The sequence below is a fragment of the Canis lupus genome, chromosome 37, assembly GCF_048164855.1.
Source record: "Canis lupus baileyi chromosome 37, mCanLup2.hap1, whole genome shotgun sequence".
NCBI classification, from domain to species: Eukaryota; Metazoa; Chordata; class Mammalia; order Carnivora; family Canidae; genus Canis; species Canis lupus.
Genome location: NC_132874.1, coordinates 13,451,610 through 13,470,339, shown reverse-complemented (window position 1 = coordinate 13,470,339; position 18,730 = coordinate 13,451,610). Strand labels below are relative to the sequence as shown.

At 40.7% G+C, this 18,730-nt stretch overlaps 1 protein-coding gene across 1 annotated transcript in view; it reads right to left on the bottom strand.

Annotated features, from left to right (window-relative positions):
• The window catches only part of RANBP9 (RAN binding protein 9), a 93,174-nt gene that overhangs the window by 3,149 nt on the left and 71,295 nt on the right, over positions 1-18,730 (bottom strand). Inside the window, exons 8-13 of the mRNA XM_072813607.1 lie at positions 17,326-17,434; positions 15,092-15,282; positions 13,823-13,967; positions 10,232-10,353; positions 8,422-8,573; positions 1,481-1,592 (exon numbers count right to left, since the gene is read on the bottom strand). Of these exons, the coding sequence (XP_072669708.1) occupies positions 1,481-1,592; positions 8,422-8,573; positions 10,232-10,353; positions 13,823-13,967; positions 15,092-15,282; positions 17,326-17,434 (831 nt within the window). The remainder of the gene's footprint in view (positions 1-1,480; positions 1,593-8,421; positions 8,574-10,231; positions 10,354-13,822; positions 13,968-15,091; positions 15,283-17,325; positions 17,435-18,730) is intronic.

Genomic DNA, 18,730 nt, shown 5'->3' with positions numbered 1-18,730 from the left:
CAATTAAGCCTTCATGATTACCTATCACAGTAATTTCAAAAACGCTGTAAGCCAGAATTTGCCCTATAATCCCAGCACTGCTAGTACATTCTATTTTTACCAATCAAGTTAAATGAATCTCATGACCTAAGAATACAACACATTATCCAAAGAAAATTCACATTATTTTTTATTTACAAATTCTAAATTTAAGAAAACACCACAAAAGATGCCTTTAAAAAAAAACAAAACTGTTCTCATTCTAAAACCTCCATTATGTATACTTAATACACAATGAATTAACAGTCGGCCCTTGAGAAGCAGGGGTTTGAACTGCATGGGTCCACTTCCATGTGGGTTTTTAATATCGTTACAGTATCATAGATGTATTTTCCCTTATGGTCGTCTTCCTATCTTTAGGTTTACTATAAGAATAAAGTGTAAAATGCAGGTGACATACAAGATACGTGTTCATCAAGTGCTCATGTTATTGGCAGGGCTTCCAGCCGAGAGCGGGCTATTAAGTTTTAGGGGAGTCAAAAGTTACATGCAAATTCTTCCAAGGTCAACTGCACTTAACTCTGTAAGAGCAAATAAACGGACTAATAAGGCTCAAATATGAATAGCTGCTTCCTTTACATTCTGGCCCTGAGCCCTGCCCTCTACAGTCTCCCGCTCCCGTATCTACAACAGTCTGAAACCTGTTCCTAAAAGCCCCCAAACCCGACAGGCTCAAGTTGCAAGAAAAGACTATTAATGTGGAGTCTCATTTTAGAATCAGATTCTAAAGTCAGGTGAAAAAAATCATTCTTCTTTATAAATTATCTTTGAAAAGAAATTACAAGATAGTTTTACCTAGACAGCCCTGTAGAGTGTGTATGTAAATGCACAGAATGCTGCAGGCTTCATATATGAAGTGTGTTTGTTCGGTAGGTAAGTACGATCATCACAGTCTGTGGCGATCGAGTTGCTGGCAGGAACGGCAACTTCCCGTGCCTCACGCAGGCTCACCTCTGGCCAAGCCTCACTACTGAAACCCTTTCCTTTCTCCTCCATCCTTTTTATTTGCTAAGGGCATCTCGTTGAATATGCTGAACTTTATCACAAATACACTGCTCCTCTGGGGGCTGGTGCCGACCGCATGGCACGCTCACGTCACCTGGAAGTCCTTCTGTCTGCATTTTAAGCACAGTGGGAGCTGCGGGAAGTGTGGTTCAGTCCAGAAATGCTCATATATAACACGCACACAAAAGCCTCTATTCTCCCAACTTCCCAAGGTGGATCCCAAAGTCCTGGGGTTTTTTTGTTTTTGTTTTATTCCATGTGAATCCATTTCATCTGGAACTGAGATCATGGAGGGGAAGGTTTCTGTATTTCAAAATAATTTTAACTTTTAAAATGCTGAAAGCATTACCCCTTAAGATTTTACCAAAATACAGCTCCCAGCGCAAATACCATCTCAAGTATTCAGAGAATCTAGCTGAAGCTGTGCTTTACTCACCTAATATTGCACTGTTAAGAGCTGAGCACACAGGTTCTCTCTGAATTGGGTCAAGCTGATTTCCAACTGGGCTGTTCCAAGGATCCGAATAAGCGAGTAAACTGAATGCATCCTGTTGAAAACATAGTTTGGTTTTTAATTCTAACATTTAAACTACTGTGGTGCCCCGCGGTTACCAAGTTGAGAGACAAGTAAAATACACAGCTTGGTGGCGTGAGGCTGCTGTAACATTTAAACCCACTTACCCCCTAGGACTCTGAGGCTACATATTCTTTACCAATTAGATGATGCAACAAGGCCGATGCTGCTTTCATTGGTCTTTACTATAAACAGCCATTCTCATTAATCGTCTCCCACCCCTACAACACATATACATCAGCAGAATGAAAAGGAATTCTGGAATGGGCTAAAGAGGAAGACAGAAATATCCAGATGCTAATTTATTACCACTGATCCAAATTTAACACTAAAAGGATAGGGCCTCCCTGTAGATTTTTTTAAAAACAGATGTGGGAACTCGATACATCTCACTGAACGTCCTTTTCTCACTCAGGAATCAAAAATTTCAACTGGTCCCCTTCACAAACATGCAGTAGTCCCCACCATCCTCAAGCCACCCTTCCTAAAGTGACAGATGATCTTTCCAATCAAGGACTCTTTGTCTTCTTTCCACTGAGGTGCCTGTTACAGTTTCAGACGCTGGTTTCCAGTTGAAGCTGCACTGTCAGCTGCGGTGTGGCCTCTGTGAGCAATGGCCTAAGTGTCCGTTTCCTCACGTGTCTACAGAAAAGGCTACTTGAGAACGTCATAAGGACGAACAGCTCAATGAAGTTAGCAACGTCAGTTCACTCTAATCTTTCAACATGTCTTTTTTTTTAAGATTTTATTACAGAGAAAGAGAAAGGGCATGGGGAGGGTCAGCGGGAGAGGGAGGAGCCTCTGACTGAGCAGGGTGCCCAACGTGGGGCTCGATCCCAGGACCCTGGGATCAGGACCTGAGCCAAAGGCAGACGCTTCACCCACTGAGCCACCAAGGCGCACCCCCCTCCCCCGAGGTGTGTTATTTTGCCAAAAGTCAGAGCCCTAACCTGGAGCAGCAGTCTAGACCCAGAGAGGCAAATCACAGATGCCTTCCCCATTCCGAAGGCACACGTGGAAAAGTGCTGAGGCAGCTGTAGGTCGGTGAGGTAACACTTTCAAAATGCTGATTAGGGACCCATGAAAGGCTGAAATTCCTAGAGCAAAGTATTCCCAGGTGCAGCTGCGTGGACATTCCTCTAACCTACTTCCTACCGTGTGAAAGCAGAGGTGGGGGTAAGGTTTCCAGGCCCGGGGGACTCTGGCCCTTCTCACCCAACCAGCCTGTGTCGGGGAGGTGGGGGTGGGGGTTAGAGGCCCCTAAGGCACCAGCTGTGCAGCCTGAGGCCACCAGAAGGGAATACACGCCCCCTACACACACGCGCGTGCACACACACACACAGGCAGTTTCCCCGCGTTGAAGGTCTCATCCATGTCAGACAGCTTGGCCCCGTTTTTAGAATGAAAGGTCTCCGAAGAGAAAAATTTACTGCCCTATTTTGAGTGCCCTGCAGCTACTTGTACGTGCCGGGAACAGGGAGGAAGCTTCGCACACCTGCTCATCACAAGATCTGCTTCTTACAGGCACCCTGCAGAGCGACTCGGTTCTGTTTCTGTTTCTGGGTGCCCCCACCCCCGAATTTACTGATGGAGGGAATATTCATGTCCTACCGCCCGGAAGCCGACTCCAATCAGTGGCATGCTTTCTGAGGGACTGATCTCTGCTCAAGACTTGACACCCACAGCCCCGCCCGGGGATCACTCCCACAGAACAGATCTAGTTCTCAGGCATCCTCAAGGACTGCCCAAGGAACGACGGGCACGTAAAAACCTTTAAGCACAAAACTATCCCCGTGGGTCTACAGACGCAGGCACGCTACCAAAAGGAGAAATGCTGCAGTCCCAAACCTCAAATCCAGACCATTCTTCTGTTTACACCTTCTAGTATTTTAAAGAAAAGCTCATGGAAAAAGGCGACGAAGGTAGTCATTTACCCGCATGGATACCGGTGACACTAGTAATTTGTTCTCATGTTTCAATACAATCGAATGTTCGTTGCACGCAGCCGCAGTCACCAGGACCCAGGTGCTCTCAAGGACTCAGACACACTGGGCCTCCGGAGGGTCCGAGCGGTCGCGGCGGGCGAGCGGGGCCACCTGACACCGCAGAGCAAGATCCGGGGCGGCAAGGCCGGGAAGGGAAGGCATGGATGGAGGCAGAGGTAAGGGGGGGTGTCCTAACGGGCCCCTAAATCACACTAAACAGCTTGGATTTGTTTTCCGACGTGGCGGTGGAGCTTTAAATCGAGGACCGATGTGGATAAAACCGGACTTCAGGAGGACGGCGGCAGCGCCGCGGAACCACGCCCCGAGTCAGGTGAGGCTGACCGCAAGACCACCACCACCACCACCTTAAAAGGAGAAAAAAGGGGGGGGCGCCTGGGGGGCTCAGTTGGTTAAGCGGCTGCCTTCAGCTCAGGTCCTGATCCCAGGGTCCTGGGATCGAGTCCTGCATTGGGCTCTCTGTCCCTCCCCCTGCTTGTGCTCGCGCTCTCTCACAGAGAAAATCTTTAAAAAAAAGAAAAGAAAAAGAAAAAAAGGTTTATACCTCCAGGTTCTTCACAAAGAGAATGAAATCGAGGCAGCGACATTAATGCTTTAAATCCCGCAGTAAAACTTAACTGAGGTGGTGACCAAAGAAATGCGAACAAGCAATTTTAAGGTCTGATGTGGAAGCCACTAGTACATCAATGCAGTACAGCCTCTGGCACTTTCCTTTTCTACTGGTGGTGAGCTGCTAGAGTTTCTGGAAAGCAGTGCAGCAGTATACAGCAAAAGCCACAATAATCCTATCCTTTGACTCTTTCTAGGACGCTCTCCCAATGCTGTAATTTTTTTTTTTTTTAAGATTTTACTTATTTATTCATGAGAGACACAGAGACACAGGCGCAGAGACACAGGCAGAGGGAGAAGCAGGCTCCACGTGGGGAGCCCGACGTGGGACTTGATCCCAGGTCTCCAGGACCACGCCCTGGGCTGCCCCCAGTGTTGTAATTCTAAGGAAGAAACAGAGATTCATGTATAAACGCGTTCACTAAAGCATTTCAATAAAAGCAAAAAACCTCACAGAGCAATGCTTAGATGAACTGACCCAGGGGCACAAGAGAGTATCATGTTGCCATCTAAAAACACCTAAATGCACAGAAACTGGAAAGAAGTTTTTCTGACAATAAATAAAACAATACAAAATAATCTAATTACTAGGTAAGATACACATGGGATGTAAGGCACAAAACTGAACATGTCTGTGAACTATCACGGGATTATGGGTTCCTTTTTGCTTCAGAAAAAAAGGTCTCAGTGGGAATCGTTTCTGAGGCCAACATGACGTCGCTTAGGTAGGGTCCTCCACTGTGCTCAGTTGGCTTAAAACCTGTCACAGTTCCCGACCAGGATGGGCTTCAGGATGGGCTTCGACTGCCAGCTGGGGCCGCCCGTGCCTACCTGAACCTCCACAGGTCCGTGAAGGGTGAAAGGCGAGGGACAAATTCAGGTGGCCCTCCTGAGCCACTGGCCGGCACAGGCCGGTAGGAAACAGAGCAGAGAGAGGGGAGCCGAGGACGAGGACTGGGGGCCCCCGCAGAGCCCCCCTTGTTCCTCCAGGCCTCAGGGCAGGTGGAATGCACGGTGCCTCACAGTAATGCCTTTAGGGAACACTTCCCTTTGCATTTAAACAAATCTCTCTCTATATGCATGTGTGATTCAGATATTTATGCAGATCCGCACAAAATTAAAGACAAAAAATACCCACTGCAATCACACATGCCCTGAAGTGAAAAATAAAAGGAAAAGGAGCATTTTCTAAACCTTCTCAACTATCGCAAAAACACCTGTTGTCCCGGAACCTTCCAGCTGTTTGAGCTTATCCCTATGTGCTTGGAAGGTTGTTGCGGGGAAAAGGAAGGAAAGAGTTCAGGATATTAAGAAAGTCTCTTAAAGCAGTTGGCATTTGCTTAGAAGTCAGAAGTGCAAAATCAGAGCCATCCACGTGCTTCAGATAAAGAAGATGAATTACATCTTTGCATAATCGAGTGTATCATCAAGGACTCCCTTTGAGAAGAGGCCACATAATCCCATTTTTGGAGTTTCATGCACATTAGAATCTAAGCCAGTGAGCTGATTAAGTGAAATCTTAACATTTTCAAAGACACTACACACGTCACATTCCTTCATCACGTGCCATCGGCATAAAGTTTTAACAAGAAAACAGATGACCTAGTGTAAAAAAGTGTGAAATCTTAAAAATGCTTTTTTTTTTTTTTTAAGATTTATTTATTCATGAGAAACACAGAGAGAGTGAGGCAGAGACACAGGCAGAGGGAGAAGCAGCCTCCCTGGGGGGAGCCCAATGTGGGACTTGATCCCAGGACCCCAGGATCACGACCTGAGCTGAGGGCAGATGCTCAACTACTGAGCCACCCAGGCACCCCTACAATCTTAAAAATGTTTTGCGTCCCCAAATATTCCCTAAAACAGCAGTTTTCCAAGTACAGTCTAGAGACACCGGAGTCCAACATAAAACCCCTTCAGGAGGAGCTCCATACTGTTTTTGTAACAAAACTAAGCTACTACTTCCTCTCCAGTCTCACTCCCATGCTCTCACAACCACACAGCGGGGCCCTCCGGAGGCTACAGGGTGTGTGACGACACAACAGACCGAATGCACCAAGAGGTAGGAGAATGCAGCTTATTAAACCCAGCATTTAGAGAGAATTACAAAAGTGTAAAGCAATGCCATTTTTCTAATCTTTTATAAGTTATTTTTCATAAAAACAGTCAATGGATTTATGATTATTTGTAAATAAACTGATTACAGTTTCTAGTATGATAAATATAACTCATATGAACAAAACTCTTAATAAACATTCATTAAATAGCTGGATGCTATGTGTATTAGATATTATTATAGGGGGAGGAGTTAAGACCCAGTCTGATCTCAAGGACTTCCTCACCTTATGGGGGCAAATGTGCACAGCGCTTTTCCTAATACACAAATGTCTGATTTTTATTTTATTTTTAAAAAATTCCAGTATAATTACACAGTTACATTAATTTCCGTTGTATAATATAGTGATTCAACAATTCTACGTGTTCCTCAGTGTGCATCATGATAAACGTGCTCTTCACCCAGTCACTTGTTTCACCTACCACCATCTCTCCTCGGCTCTCTGTAGTTAACAGCCTGCTTTTCTGTCTTTTCTCTGTTCCTTTGTTTCTTAAATTCCACATATGAGTGAAATAGTGTGGTATTTGTCTTTCTCTGATTTATTTCATTTAGCATAATACCCTTTAAGTCCATTCAGGTTGTCACAGATCGCAAGATTTCATTCTTTTTTATGGTTGCGTAACGTTCCAGTGTGTTTGTGTATAAATAAATAAATCTTTATCCAATCGTCTACTGAGGGACACTTGGGCTGCTCCCATAATCCGGCTATTGTACATAATGCTCCAATAAACACAAGGGTGCATATATCTTTTTGAATTACTGTTTTCATCTTCTTTGGGTAAATACCCAGTAGTGGAATTACTGAATCATATGGTGGGTCTATTTTTAATTTTTTGGGATCTCTCCAAACTGTTTTCCACAGTAACTGCCTCAGTTTGCAGTCCCACCAAATGATCTGACATTTTAAATGAAAAATTGTTTAAATTACATATTCCACCGATTTTCTTTTATTTAGCATAAAAATTGTTCGACCTTTTTTTTTGAAGAGTTGAGGGTCACCATTAGAAACAGCAACTGTGCTGTCCTGTAGATGAAGCACTATAAATACAACAAACACACCTCTCTTCCTACCCCAGCTACTGAAACTATAAGACCGCACATGCCTTTAACTGGAGATGTAGGCAAGTGGCTCCTAAACCCGTCCGAGGAGGCTGAGCCGCTATGTTCTGTCTACACTAGTGCCCCACTGAGGCTACACTGCTGGAGGCTATTTCATGTTTGCTGCTTTCATGCCCTGTCTGGGGCTATAGGTGGCGCTGGCTGGGGCACTAAGTCTCAGTTTGGGTCAGGAAGGGGCGGCTGAGGCCACGCTCTTTCCCACCACACCCAGACACTGGGCTCAGGGCCACCACACACATCTCCCCTTTGTTGTCTGGACGTCTTCCAAAACGTTCAGAAGAAAATATATTTGTAACGAATCACCTTTGAGCCCAACCTAACACAGGATTACAGAAAAATTAAAAAAAATACAATGGCTAGGTTAACATTTCACACACTTATAGGACTACTAGGACCAAAAAAAGAAAAAAAAAAAGATTTCTAAAGAATCTTAACATCTCTACAACGAATTGCGATGCTGACTTAAGGCAGTGGGAACTCCTCCATCTGCAACTGATATATAAAGCTATGGCTAACACACTACACGTTGAAATTTTATCTATCCCACCATCTATCATAAACATCGATCCATAAGAGGTCTGAAAATGTATTTTAACTATCCTGGTTTTGAAAGATGACCTAATGCTTCAGCAACCACCATCAAAATGCAAACCATGTAGTATACGTTCAACTTGCTGCAGCCTCGAACAATGTCTACTGAAATAAAACTATCTCAAATTTATAGTTTCATCAGCAAGCTCATACCTCTAATAACTCTGCCCATTTTATAGCCGAGAAAATAAAGCTAAAAACCTAAGTTGACCAAGGGTATATAGAGGGGACAGGTGGCAGGACCGGGATTTAATCCCTATTTTTTACTGGAAGTCCAACAAGAATTCCTCACCCTACTCAATGTTTCACAAAATTACAATTTCGTTCCTTCGACAAATTTCTAATTTTTCAAGAAAAGACAAATCTACCTTCAACATTTTTTTATTTGCTGTGTTCTTGCCACATTCTCTCCTCAGCTGTTCACTCATGGCTTGTAGCTCTCTTCCAAAGTGAATCATTCTTTCTATGGCGGCTTGACTTCCTCCACACAACTGGCGTCTTAACTGACTCGAATCAACTTCTGTAAGCAAAACAAACGAGTATTTTACTACCTTATTGAATGGAATACAATGGAGAAATCAACATAAATTGCTTATAACATCTTGTAGGTTTCATTTAGTCACTACTACCTAATAATTCATCTAAATATGTAGATTTATTTTTAATTCAGGGTCTTTGCTTTAAGTTTAATTCAGGAACTTTGCTGCTATAAGGTATCCTTTCTCTATGTCTCAAGAATCTAGGCTCTGATCTCCAGCATGCAGTTCAAAGTCAGGTGACAACTTTCCAGATTAGGATGGACCTGGGATAGCAGGGAAAGGTTTATAAGCAGTTACACATAAATCTCTAAAACTACAGTAAGCAGCATCAGGAAGAGAACAAAGCCAGTTAACTGCCTCTTGTGCTACTCTGACACCAAACAGAGATGGAATAAAAGGACGCGTTTCAGCTCAAAGCTAAATGACTCCAATAAAAACACAGAAAATACCATGTTATTGAAAGAGTTAAACACACATATACAAAATAACTGTATGTATATATCTTGGCAGACGACACTCACTTATCAATAATGTAACTGTATGGATCACTAATGACACAAATTACTAATGATGATGATAATCAACATTTACTGAGCACTTACTTTGTGCTTATTAGTTTTTCAAAGATTGGCTCATTTAATCTTTATAAGGACCTATGAAGTGGCTGTTATTATTTCTGTACCCATTTTACAGATGAAGAAACTGAGGCACTGAGCTCTTCAAGTAACTTGTCCAATGTTACACAGCTAGTAAGTGGCAGATGCAGAATTTGAATGCTGGTAATCTGACTCTAGAACTCCTGCTCTTAATCACCATGCTTAAATTACTCTCTGAATGTTGAGGCTGCAGATATCTGAGAGTATAATTAGGCTACCTTTCAAATGAAACCCCCTGCCTGAAAAGGTGAATCTACACTGAACACATAATCCTCAACAATCCTCAATAAAGACTTTTTAAACCTCAAAACAGAAATCTAATGTTGCCACAGAATTCAGACAAATTTTTAAGCTCCAATAAATTTTCATTCTCCAATTGATGGGAAAGTTTGCTGATGGTTTTAACTTTATGGTACAATCTACTACACAAGTTAACAACCAACCAAAGTTATACGTGCTAATGTACCTTTCAGCCACGTAACTTAGGGGGTGCGGGGGAGAAGGGTGGGTCACACTTAAGCACCTACCATGTGCCAGGCACTGGGCTACACACAGTCACATATATTCACATTAAATCAACATAGGAAACTGTCCTATTAGAATTTATAAAATCATCTCTATCTATCTGGCCTTTACTGGTTATACTAAGTATAAAAACTTTTCACATCTCCAACCCCAAACATCCTAAAGAACATTTAACACTAAGAGTACGGCTGCATTAATGACAGCACTGAAGTCAAGCCCAAGCAATTCTGCACAGAAAGCCATCCGGCGCTTAACTTTAGAAGGCACGGAGAAGTACCTCTGCTCTCTAGCAACCCGCTCTCACAAGACAGTTTAAGTAACATGTACTATAGTCAAATCCAATGGCACATACATCTTTAAATCTGATTTATGCTCATCAGCTGTGAATCAATACAAGTAAAAACATAACCTTGTAGTCATCATTTTTTATTAAAAATGTAAGAAATATCACTGCAGACCCATTTCGGTGTCACAATCTTCCATTTCGTGGTCATGTTTAGAGCTACCATTTAGGAAACCATTGGATGAAGTCTCTCCAACCCCATTGGAGTAGTGCTCTGTTTCCATGTCTACATCATTACTGGAAATGAAAAAAACAAACCTAATTTTAGAAATCGCATACTTGCAGCTTAGTTTAAAATAAATTACTACTCAACTACACAGCCTACTTATAAACTGACTTCGTAAAGCAATCTGCAAAAAAAGGTGTTTAGTTCAATCCTCAATGTCTTCAAAGCCAGTCTGTAGCTTGCTCTTAACAAATTTGTACTCCTGGATCAGGGAGAAAAAAAAGTCTATGTCCTAAACTGTAGTGGTTTTCTGACTTCGTATCAATATGGACAAATTCTTTTTTACATTCTTCCCACTTTTTTCCAACTCAGATCTGTACTCTGTTTTTTGTTAATCAGCCTTTGCCCGGGGACCCCCTCCACCTCCATCCGGCATGCATTTCCAGCATTCAAGGAAGATGGGGGGAAAGATTCACTCTCAAACCATTCCTGGATCTCACTTCCCCTCTTGCCTGCCCTATTCATCTCTCCTAAGATGATTTTTTTCTTTGTCTCTTGACATTCTGGCATTTGTCCTCAATCCTTGGAGACATAGCCTCCCACAAAGGTAGATAATGACCTGGACAACCACTCTGGCTGGTCTTCTTGCACCTTGCTGGCATCCCACACTAGTTTTCTCCAACGGGCTTTCTTATTGGCTAAAGAATCTAAAGCACTGCCAAATCTTCATTTTAAAAATACCATTTTGGATAATCAGAATGCTAACTTTTGCTCATATCACATTTACTGAAGAACAGCCCTGTGCCAGTCACCATATCTGGACACACTGAAACTGTCACCACACGTTCCCCATCTCCTCCACACTCAAAGAACTATAAACACCTACTCTTGAAGACTTCTCCAGTGAAGATCTATGTAAGGATTATACACTCCAGAAGGACATATTTCATGAAAATATAGGAAATACTTAAATTAAAATGTACTTTTCTCATTTAAAAAGCAATATATATTCATTTGTAGAAAAAAAACACTGGAAAAAAAAAGAAAAGAAAAAAACAACACTGAATGCAGATAAGCATAAAGTGTTCTGTGCATGATGCCACCAGACATAACCACTAGCAGCACCTCGGAGTGTGCGAGTATAAGTGTATATGCGTGGGGGCACCACTTCTATCAGTAAAATGTGTGAGGCAAAACGGCACAAATCTAGGAAGAAAGAGGTAATCGCCCCAGTACTCCTCCATCAGTCAGAAAAGCTTGTTTACTAGATTTTTTTTTTTTTTTTTTTTTAAGTAGGCTCCCCACCCAGCAAGGAGCCTACACAGGACTGGAACCCACCACCCTCAGATCAGGACCTGAGCTGAGATCAAGAGTCGGATGCTCAAATAACTGAGCCATCCAGGTACCCCTAGTTTTACTATATCTTGACGAACTTTGAGAATTGATAAGAGAAACCAAACTTTAAATGATATAAGTATACTAAACTTTTCTCTTTTTTTGACAATATAGTATTTGGGAGGAATTCTTTCATTCAACACACATTTAAGAGCTTTTGAGCCATGTTCTGTGTTAGGTGCTAAGGATACAATGACACAGCCTCTGTCCTCCAGGGGCAAACAGAGGATCCATCAGCACTATGATGAGAGTTAATTACACAGAGTGACACAACATTCGGTGGGGATGTAATCAAGGATATTCATCTTGGAAGAGTAACAACAGAACTGAGTGTTACAGCCTGCTTGAATGAAAGTTAGTCAAGGGAGGGTAGGGAGTAGCAATTTAGATGGGCAGGGAGGGCCGGGTGCAGTATAATGCAAAAAGCACACCTCTGGAAGTTAGAAATCCTGGGACATAGTCACAAGTCTGCAACTTACTAGCTACAAAGTATTGATTGACCTTAACACCCCCCAAAAAACCATTTCCTTTTCTGGTATTCAGCTCTACATCTGTAAAATGGTTTTAATAGTTAATACCATCTTTGCCTACTTCACAATACAACTGTAAGGACAGCCTTCTCGAACTATAAAGTAACTGATACTGCCTAACAGTTTAAGGCAGTTTAAAAGCTTACTTCTTCTCCTTCTACACTGCACTCAGGATGCTGTGTCACCAAACCCTTCCGGTGAGCTTACTTCCCTGAACTCAGGTAGTAATAGGTCTCTTTAGCAACTTCCTGCCATAAAGAGTATTTAAGAGAAAAACCCACAAATTGCCTACAGCCCTGACCCCAGACAACGGCAGAAGCTTCTACCAATAAAGTACTAAAGTGCTATAAAGTACAATAAAGGGTTAACTTTTTAATTGTCTCCACACATTATTTTTTTACCACAGTCTTCTAATCTGTTTTCTAGCATGTCACTTCTACTGTGAAAGGCTACCCTAATCTCCTCTGCTTTAAAAGACAGCCATTTTTTCCTCCTGTTCTCCTCATACCACTTCTTGCGGACTTCCATTACAGCCTGTGCCACACACACCATTACTCAGTAAGCTGTCACCCGGGATAGGTAACCTGGATATTCTGATTACGCTACCAATTTGCAAATACAGGTTTTTACACATGTGCCTTTCTCCAGAATCATATTTCCATTAAGATGCCACGTTAAAAGCTAGGTTCTTTCTCCTTGACAATAAAGTTTTACACGGAAGAACATTTCCCCCAAATGCAGTGTGACCCATCAATTTATGTGAGAAGACCAATCTATCATCAAATTGATAAAATCTACACATTATTTTTTATTTGTATTATTTTTATCATTCCACTAGCATGAATTCAGATGCTGGATGATTTGAGCAGGCTGACTTCTTAAGAACTTGCTCTCATACACTAATAGTCAAATGACTGATTACATTCCACAAACCTTTAGGTTCATGAATCTTCAACTCCAGTGTATGAAGGCATGTAGACATTCCTTCTCTCAAAGCTTCTTGAAGTAAGAAACCATGCCTAGCAGGATGTCTGACACCCAGCAGGTCCTCAATACTCTGCTCATGCTATATGGTTATTACTAAATGACTCAGGGGTCCATCTGCTGCTATAAGCAAGCTCCCTAAAGTAGGATTTCAAAAAAGATTCTTTGTAAAGTTAGTTATTTGGAATTCAGCAAACACTCTCCACATTTACACCAAAAAAACCCCACAGAGGAAAAAAAAGTTGTAACTGTATCATATGTTGCTTCTAGAGAGTAAATATACTGCTGTGACTTAACTTGGAAGTATAAGAACAGCATCTATGTGACCATCTGTACAGGCCTGTGCCGGCAGGAAAACCAGAAGAAGGCAGAGCCCAGAAAGGATTCTTAGACCCCCGCAGAGGGCAGAGGGCTGCAGATTCAGAGAAAGGAACAAAGGAAAGAGGCTGTGTGCACACGGGGAGACTGAAAAACTCTGGGAACTTACTCCATGCCCTTTTATTCTCTGGGGCTTAGGAAGTCTCAGACCCCCCTGATGGACCATGTAATGCAATTTTTCTAAATTGTTAAAAACGAAGACACTTATCCTTAGGTGGTTTATAGTACTGCGTAAGCTCGGGAGGTCACATACCTGGTGAAGTTATTAACTTGCTGTGATCGTGACATGTTTATACTGTTTAGTTCTGGTACGTTCAAATTGGATGACTGGTGTTTACTATGGCAATATGATTGATGTGCTTTATTTGATATGACACCATTACTACAACTTTCAAAACCTAGGGGAAAAAAAACAGAAAAAGATGTATGAACAGAGAAACACACACCAACTTATTATTACATTGCAAATAACGTACCCAGATTCTGATCCTGCATTTAAAATTCTTCTAATGTAGGGAAGTCAATGCATGACTTAGATAGTAAACAGATAACTTCTTTGAAAGGATATAAGGATGTTCATTGTAGGCTAATAATTAGCATCTCCTCTAACAGTTACTGAGGCTTAATTATGGATCTTATTTATTCCCCACAACACCCCCCCCCCAGGGGAATAGTGCTCTCATCGCTCTCATCTCACGTATAAACCCACCGAAGCCAAGAAGCTGGGCGTGCGTGCGTGAATGTATGATATTCTAGATGGGAAGGGGAGAAGGACACAAACCAGAGAATCGTGTGCATGTACAGGATGGCGATGTAAATAAAACAAGAGGCAGGAATGTAGAAAGGTATATGCCAACTGAGCAAAAGCAAAGGTGTTGGTCTATGAAAGGAAAGGAAACAGCGTCTGACTTGTTTCGAAAGCTGAACGTAAGGAGGCCACAGAATGCCTTGGGAAGAATGGAACGAGACAAGCAAAGAAAGAAGGCTGGGAGAAACTAAATCTACAGAAGTGACGGCATAAAAGCCAAGAAAGGAGAGAACTGTAGTTAGGAAGGGCGAGGAGGAACAGGGCCGGGCAGAGCAGATGCTGGCAGGAGGTGAGCTGGGAGGGGAGGAAAGCTGGCAGCCCAGCGAGGCCTGCTGACTGGTGGACTAAAGCCGCCATGGCCATGGCGCCAGTGTTCACCGATGCTTCATTCCGACAGAGCTACCTTTTATCTTTACCAAATGTCTACAATTTAATTTCCAGAGACAACCCGAATATTGACCTTTGTTTATGAAGATCTGCTTATAACTTGTTCTCAGAAACAGCTCTCCTCCAAGTTACCCTCTTGGTAGTAACAACACACGAATCTGACCCACTTTACAATTTTTCTTCCAGAACGTCCTGAGACCAAGTATGCACATGTGTGAAACAGCTACATGGAAATGTCCAGATTTTTTAAACTTTATTTTTTGGGGGGATTCAAAAGTATAAACAAGGGTAAAAACTTAAAAGTACTGTCATAAAACTGAGCCTCACCAGAAAAATGTGCAGTACTTCCTTTGCCTGATGCTAAATTGTGGATGTTCATTCCGTGGCTGGGGCTCATACTCGGACTACTGAAAGGTCGAGGACTAACTGGGTAACTGTCTTGAGATTTAGGACTTCGGCCTCCCAGACATCGTACTTCACTATCTGTACCATTCACCATTTCTATAAACTGACGCACTCTAAAAAAAGAAAAGACAAAATTTACTGAGATAATTTCAAATAGACATTTATTTATTTATTTAGTAAAAACAGATTTCTAAGAGGAAATATTTTAAGAACTGGTATTTATCTTTTTTTTTTTTTTAATTTATTCATAGAGACAGAGAGAGGCAGAGACACAGGCAGAGAGAGAAGCAGGCATCATACAGAGAGCCCGACGTGGGACTCGATCCAGGGTCTCCAGGATCATGCCCTGGGCTGCAGGCGGCGCTAAACCGCTGAGCCACCGGGGCTGCCCAAGAACTGGTATTTATCAATAGGTATGGCCTTTAGACAGTATGCTAAAAATATTAACTATGGTTTCATATTATGTACTGCTTAAATTTAAAAGTGTCTGGAAAAATCAGCATATAAAGCAAAAGACACTGTATCTCCTTTAATCAAGATTTAGTGAGAAAATGAAAACCTAGCTGTGGCTATAATTTTTTTTTTTTAATTTTATTTATTCATGAGACACACAGAGAGAGAGGCAGAGACACAGGCAGAGGGAGAAGCAGGCATCATACAGAGAGCCCAACGTGGGACTCGATCCAGGGTCTCCAGGATCAGGCCCTGGGCTGAAGGTGGCGCTAAACCACTGAGTCACCCGGGCTGCCCTATGGCTATAATTTAATCAAAATGGACTTTATTTTCAGAGTTAAAATGATTTAATCAAATAATATTTGCACTCGATAACAAGTAAAATAGTATGTAAGAACACGATGTGTTTAATGTACACATGATGCAAAGAGCCTCCCATTTAACCAAAATGAGCCACATATTTAAAATTTTACTCTAAAGCAAAACAATTTTGACATTTGGCTTACAAAGGGTTTCTGGTACATCAGAGAGGTGAAATATTAAGCTTAATAACACGTGAATTTTAAAATAACAAAGATTCAGAAGGCCAATAAAAAAAAGTCAAATTATGATGGCTATTATTAAAAAAAGATGTAGACTTAAAAAAAAAGATGTAGAAAAGTATTGGCAAGGATGTGGAAAAACTAGAATCCTTGTACATGGTGAGACTAAAATGGCACAGAGCTATAGCATTCTGAGGATCAAATTTGTCAAAAGATTAAACAGATTATATATATATATATACACACACACACACACAAGGTATATGTAAGTATATACACAGTGTGTGTGTGGGTGTGTGTGTATATATATATTGTGTGTGTGTGTGTGTATATATATGAAATATATATATACACCCAACAATTCTATTTCTGGGTATATACCCTAAAGAACTGGAAACAGGGACTCCAGTGGATATTTGTACACTCCTGTTCATGGCAGCATTATTCACAATAACCAAAGTGGAAGCAACCCAAATGTCTATCAGTTATTCAGCCTTTGAAATGAAAGAAATTCTGACATATGCTGTAACATGAATGAATTTTGAGGACATGTTGCTATTAGGAATAAGCTAGTAACAAAGAACAAATATGTTATGACTCCACTTAGATGAGGTACCCAGGGTAGTCAAATTCAATTTCACAGAGACAGAAAAGTAAAATGGTGGTTGCTAGGAGCTGGGTATAGGGAGAAATGGGGAGTTCGTTTCTCTGGGGATAACGAAAAAAAGTTCTGGAGATGGCTGGTTGCTGACAAATGCAGAACAGTGTGACTATACTTAATACCATAGAACTGTGCATGTAAAAATGACAAATTTTATGTTATGTACATTTTACCAATTTTCAAAATCACACAGACTTACAATAAGGTACTTTCCAGGAAGAAAAATGGATATCCATCTCATAATTAAGATTTTAACATTTCTGAACATAACAGCTAGCATAATAGAAGAGCAAACACACAGGAAAAGATCCTATCTGCTTATAATCAACACAAGTGGTTTTTTTTTATATATATAATCTGTTACTTGAATGTGCTATATTACAAAATTGTATGTAAATATCTGAAAAAAGGTGAAACAAAAATTAAAACTATTAAAGCATGACAATAATTCTGATTATATGTAACACACACATAATACAGTAACATTTTATTAAACTTACTTTAATGTGAAAAGAAGATTAGGATTTCTTTCAAGTAAACTTGGGTATAACTGTTGTGTTGTTTCAATGGCTTCTCCCATTCTCCCTGCTAACACCAATTTCTGAATTCCTATTTAGAAAAAGAAAACAAGAGATTGATTTTTTTGAGTAGAAACAAAATAGTGGGTCCTCAAAAAAAAGTTAGTAAAAAAAACAACTTTAAATAAATTATTGCAATTAACTTTCATTTTTCTAAAATCTAGTTCCTATTAGGCAATCAAGAAGAAATTTCATACATACTAAAAATTAGAAAAATAAGTACTTCATAAAACTATTTTTAAAAATCACAAATATACAGGTAATACAGGAAAAACACCTGTTAAGCAATACTGAAATATTAACCTCTAAGATTAAAAAGATGGATGTGTTTCTATAAATGCCTAGAATGTGGTGCTGGGTTCAAGAATACTTTTCCCAATCTCATCAAGTCACACACACTAAACAGGTACAGCTATTAATATGTCAATTATACTTCAGTGAAGTGTATTTTTTAAAGATCATAGCAAACATTAGAGATAATATTCAGAATGTCTTATCAAATACAATAACCTTTAGCTCCCAGTACTAAGAGAACACTGGCTTTTGAGTAAGACCTGAATTCCCCAGATATAGACTGAGTGTTCCCTGTGTGTTGGATATTTGTTAAATTAGATGACGAGGATGCACAGAGTAAGTGATTGTCTCCTGTTTGCCAGAGCTCAGAGCATAGTAAGAAAGACAGACAAGCCTATGATTAGTTAACAACACAATGTAATTAGTGTTATTATAGCAAATTTGACCTATAAAAAAAATTGTTTCCAAGCATCATGATTTCACCCATCACCTGTATTTTGATGCCTATCCTCTCACCAAGTCATCCCCTCCCTAATGGACTAACTGCACCGCATTTAGGAAGGCTAACTGTGGAGGAGTGACATGCTGACTTGCCCTTGGTAGAACAGGCCCGACAGCTCTGGCCAGAGTACTGGGACCCAAGAATTAAAATTTAAGATCAATACTATCTTAAGTTTAGATAGCAATTCAAATGCAAAGATTAATATTTCTTTTACATATTATCTTCACCAGTATCTAATCATGGGACCACATTACCTACTAAAAAATTTTTTGTTAAATGTTTACTTCCCAAAATCTAAAGCAAACATTTAAGGGGAAAAAAAAAAAAAGGTAAACATTTCTTATAAAACTATCTCCAAAATATCTTTCTATATCCAGAATGCTAACACAGTCTTAATGTGAGTGTTTTTTAAATTGGTCTTCAAAAATGTCAATGAAGATTAATTTCAGAGGCATCAATTTTAAGTTAATATATTTGAAAATTTTTTAAATTAAAAAATATAATTTCTAAAAATCAACAAAATCAAACCTA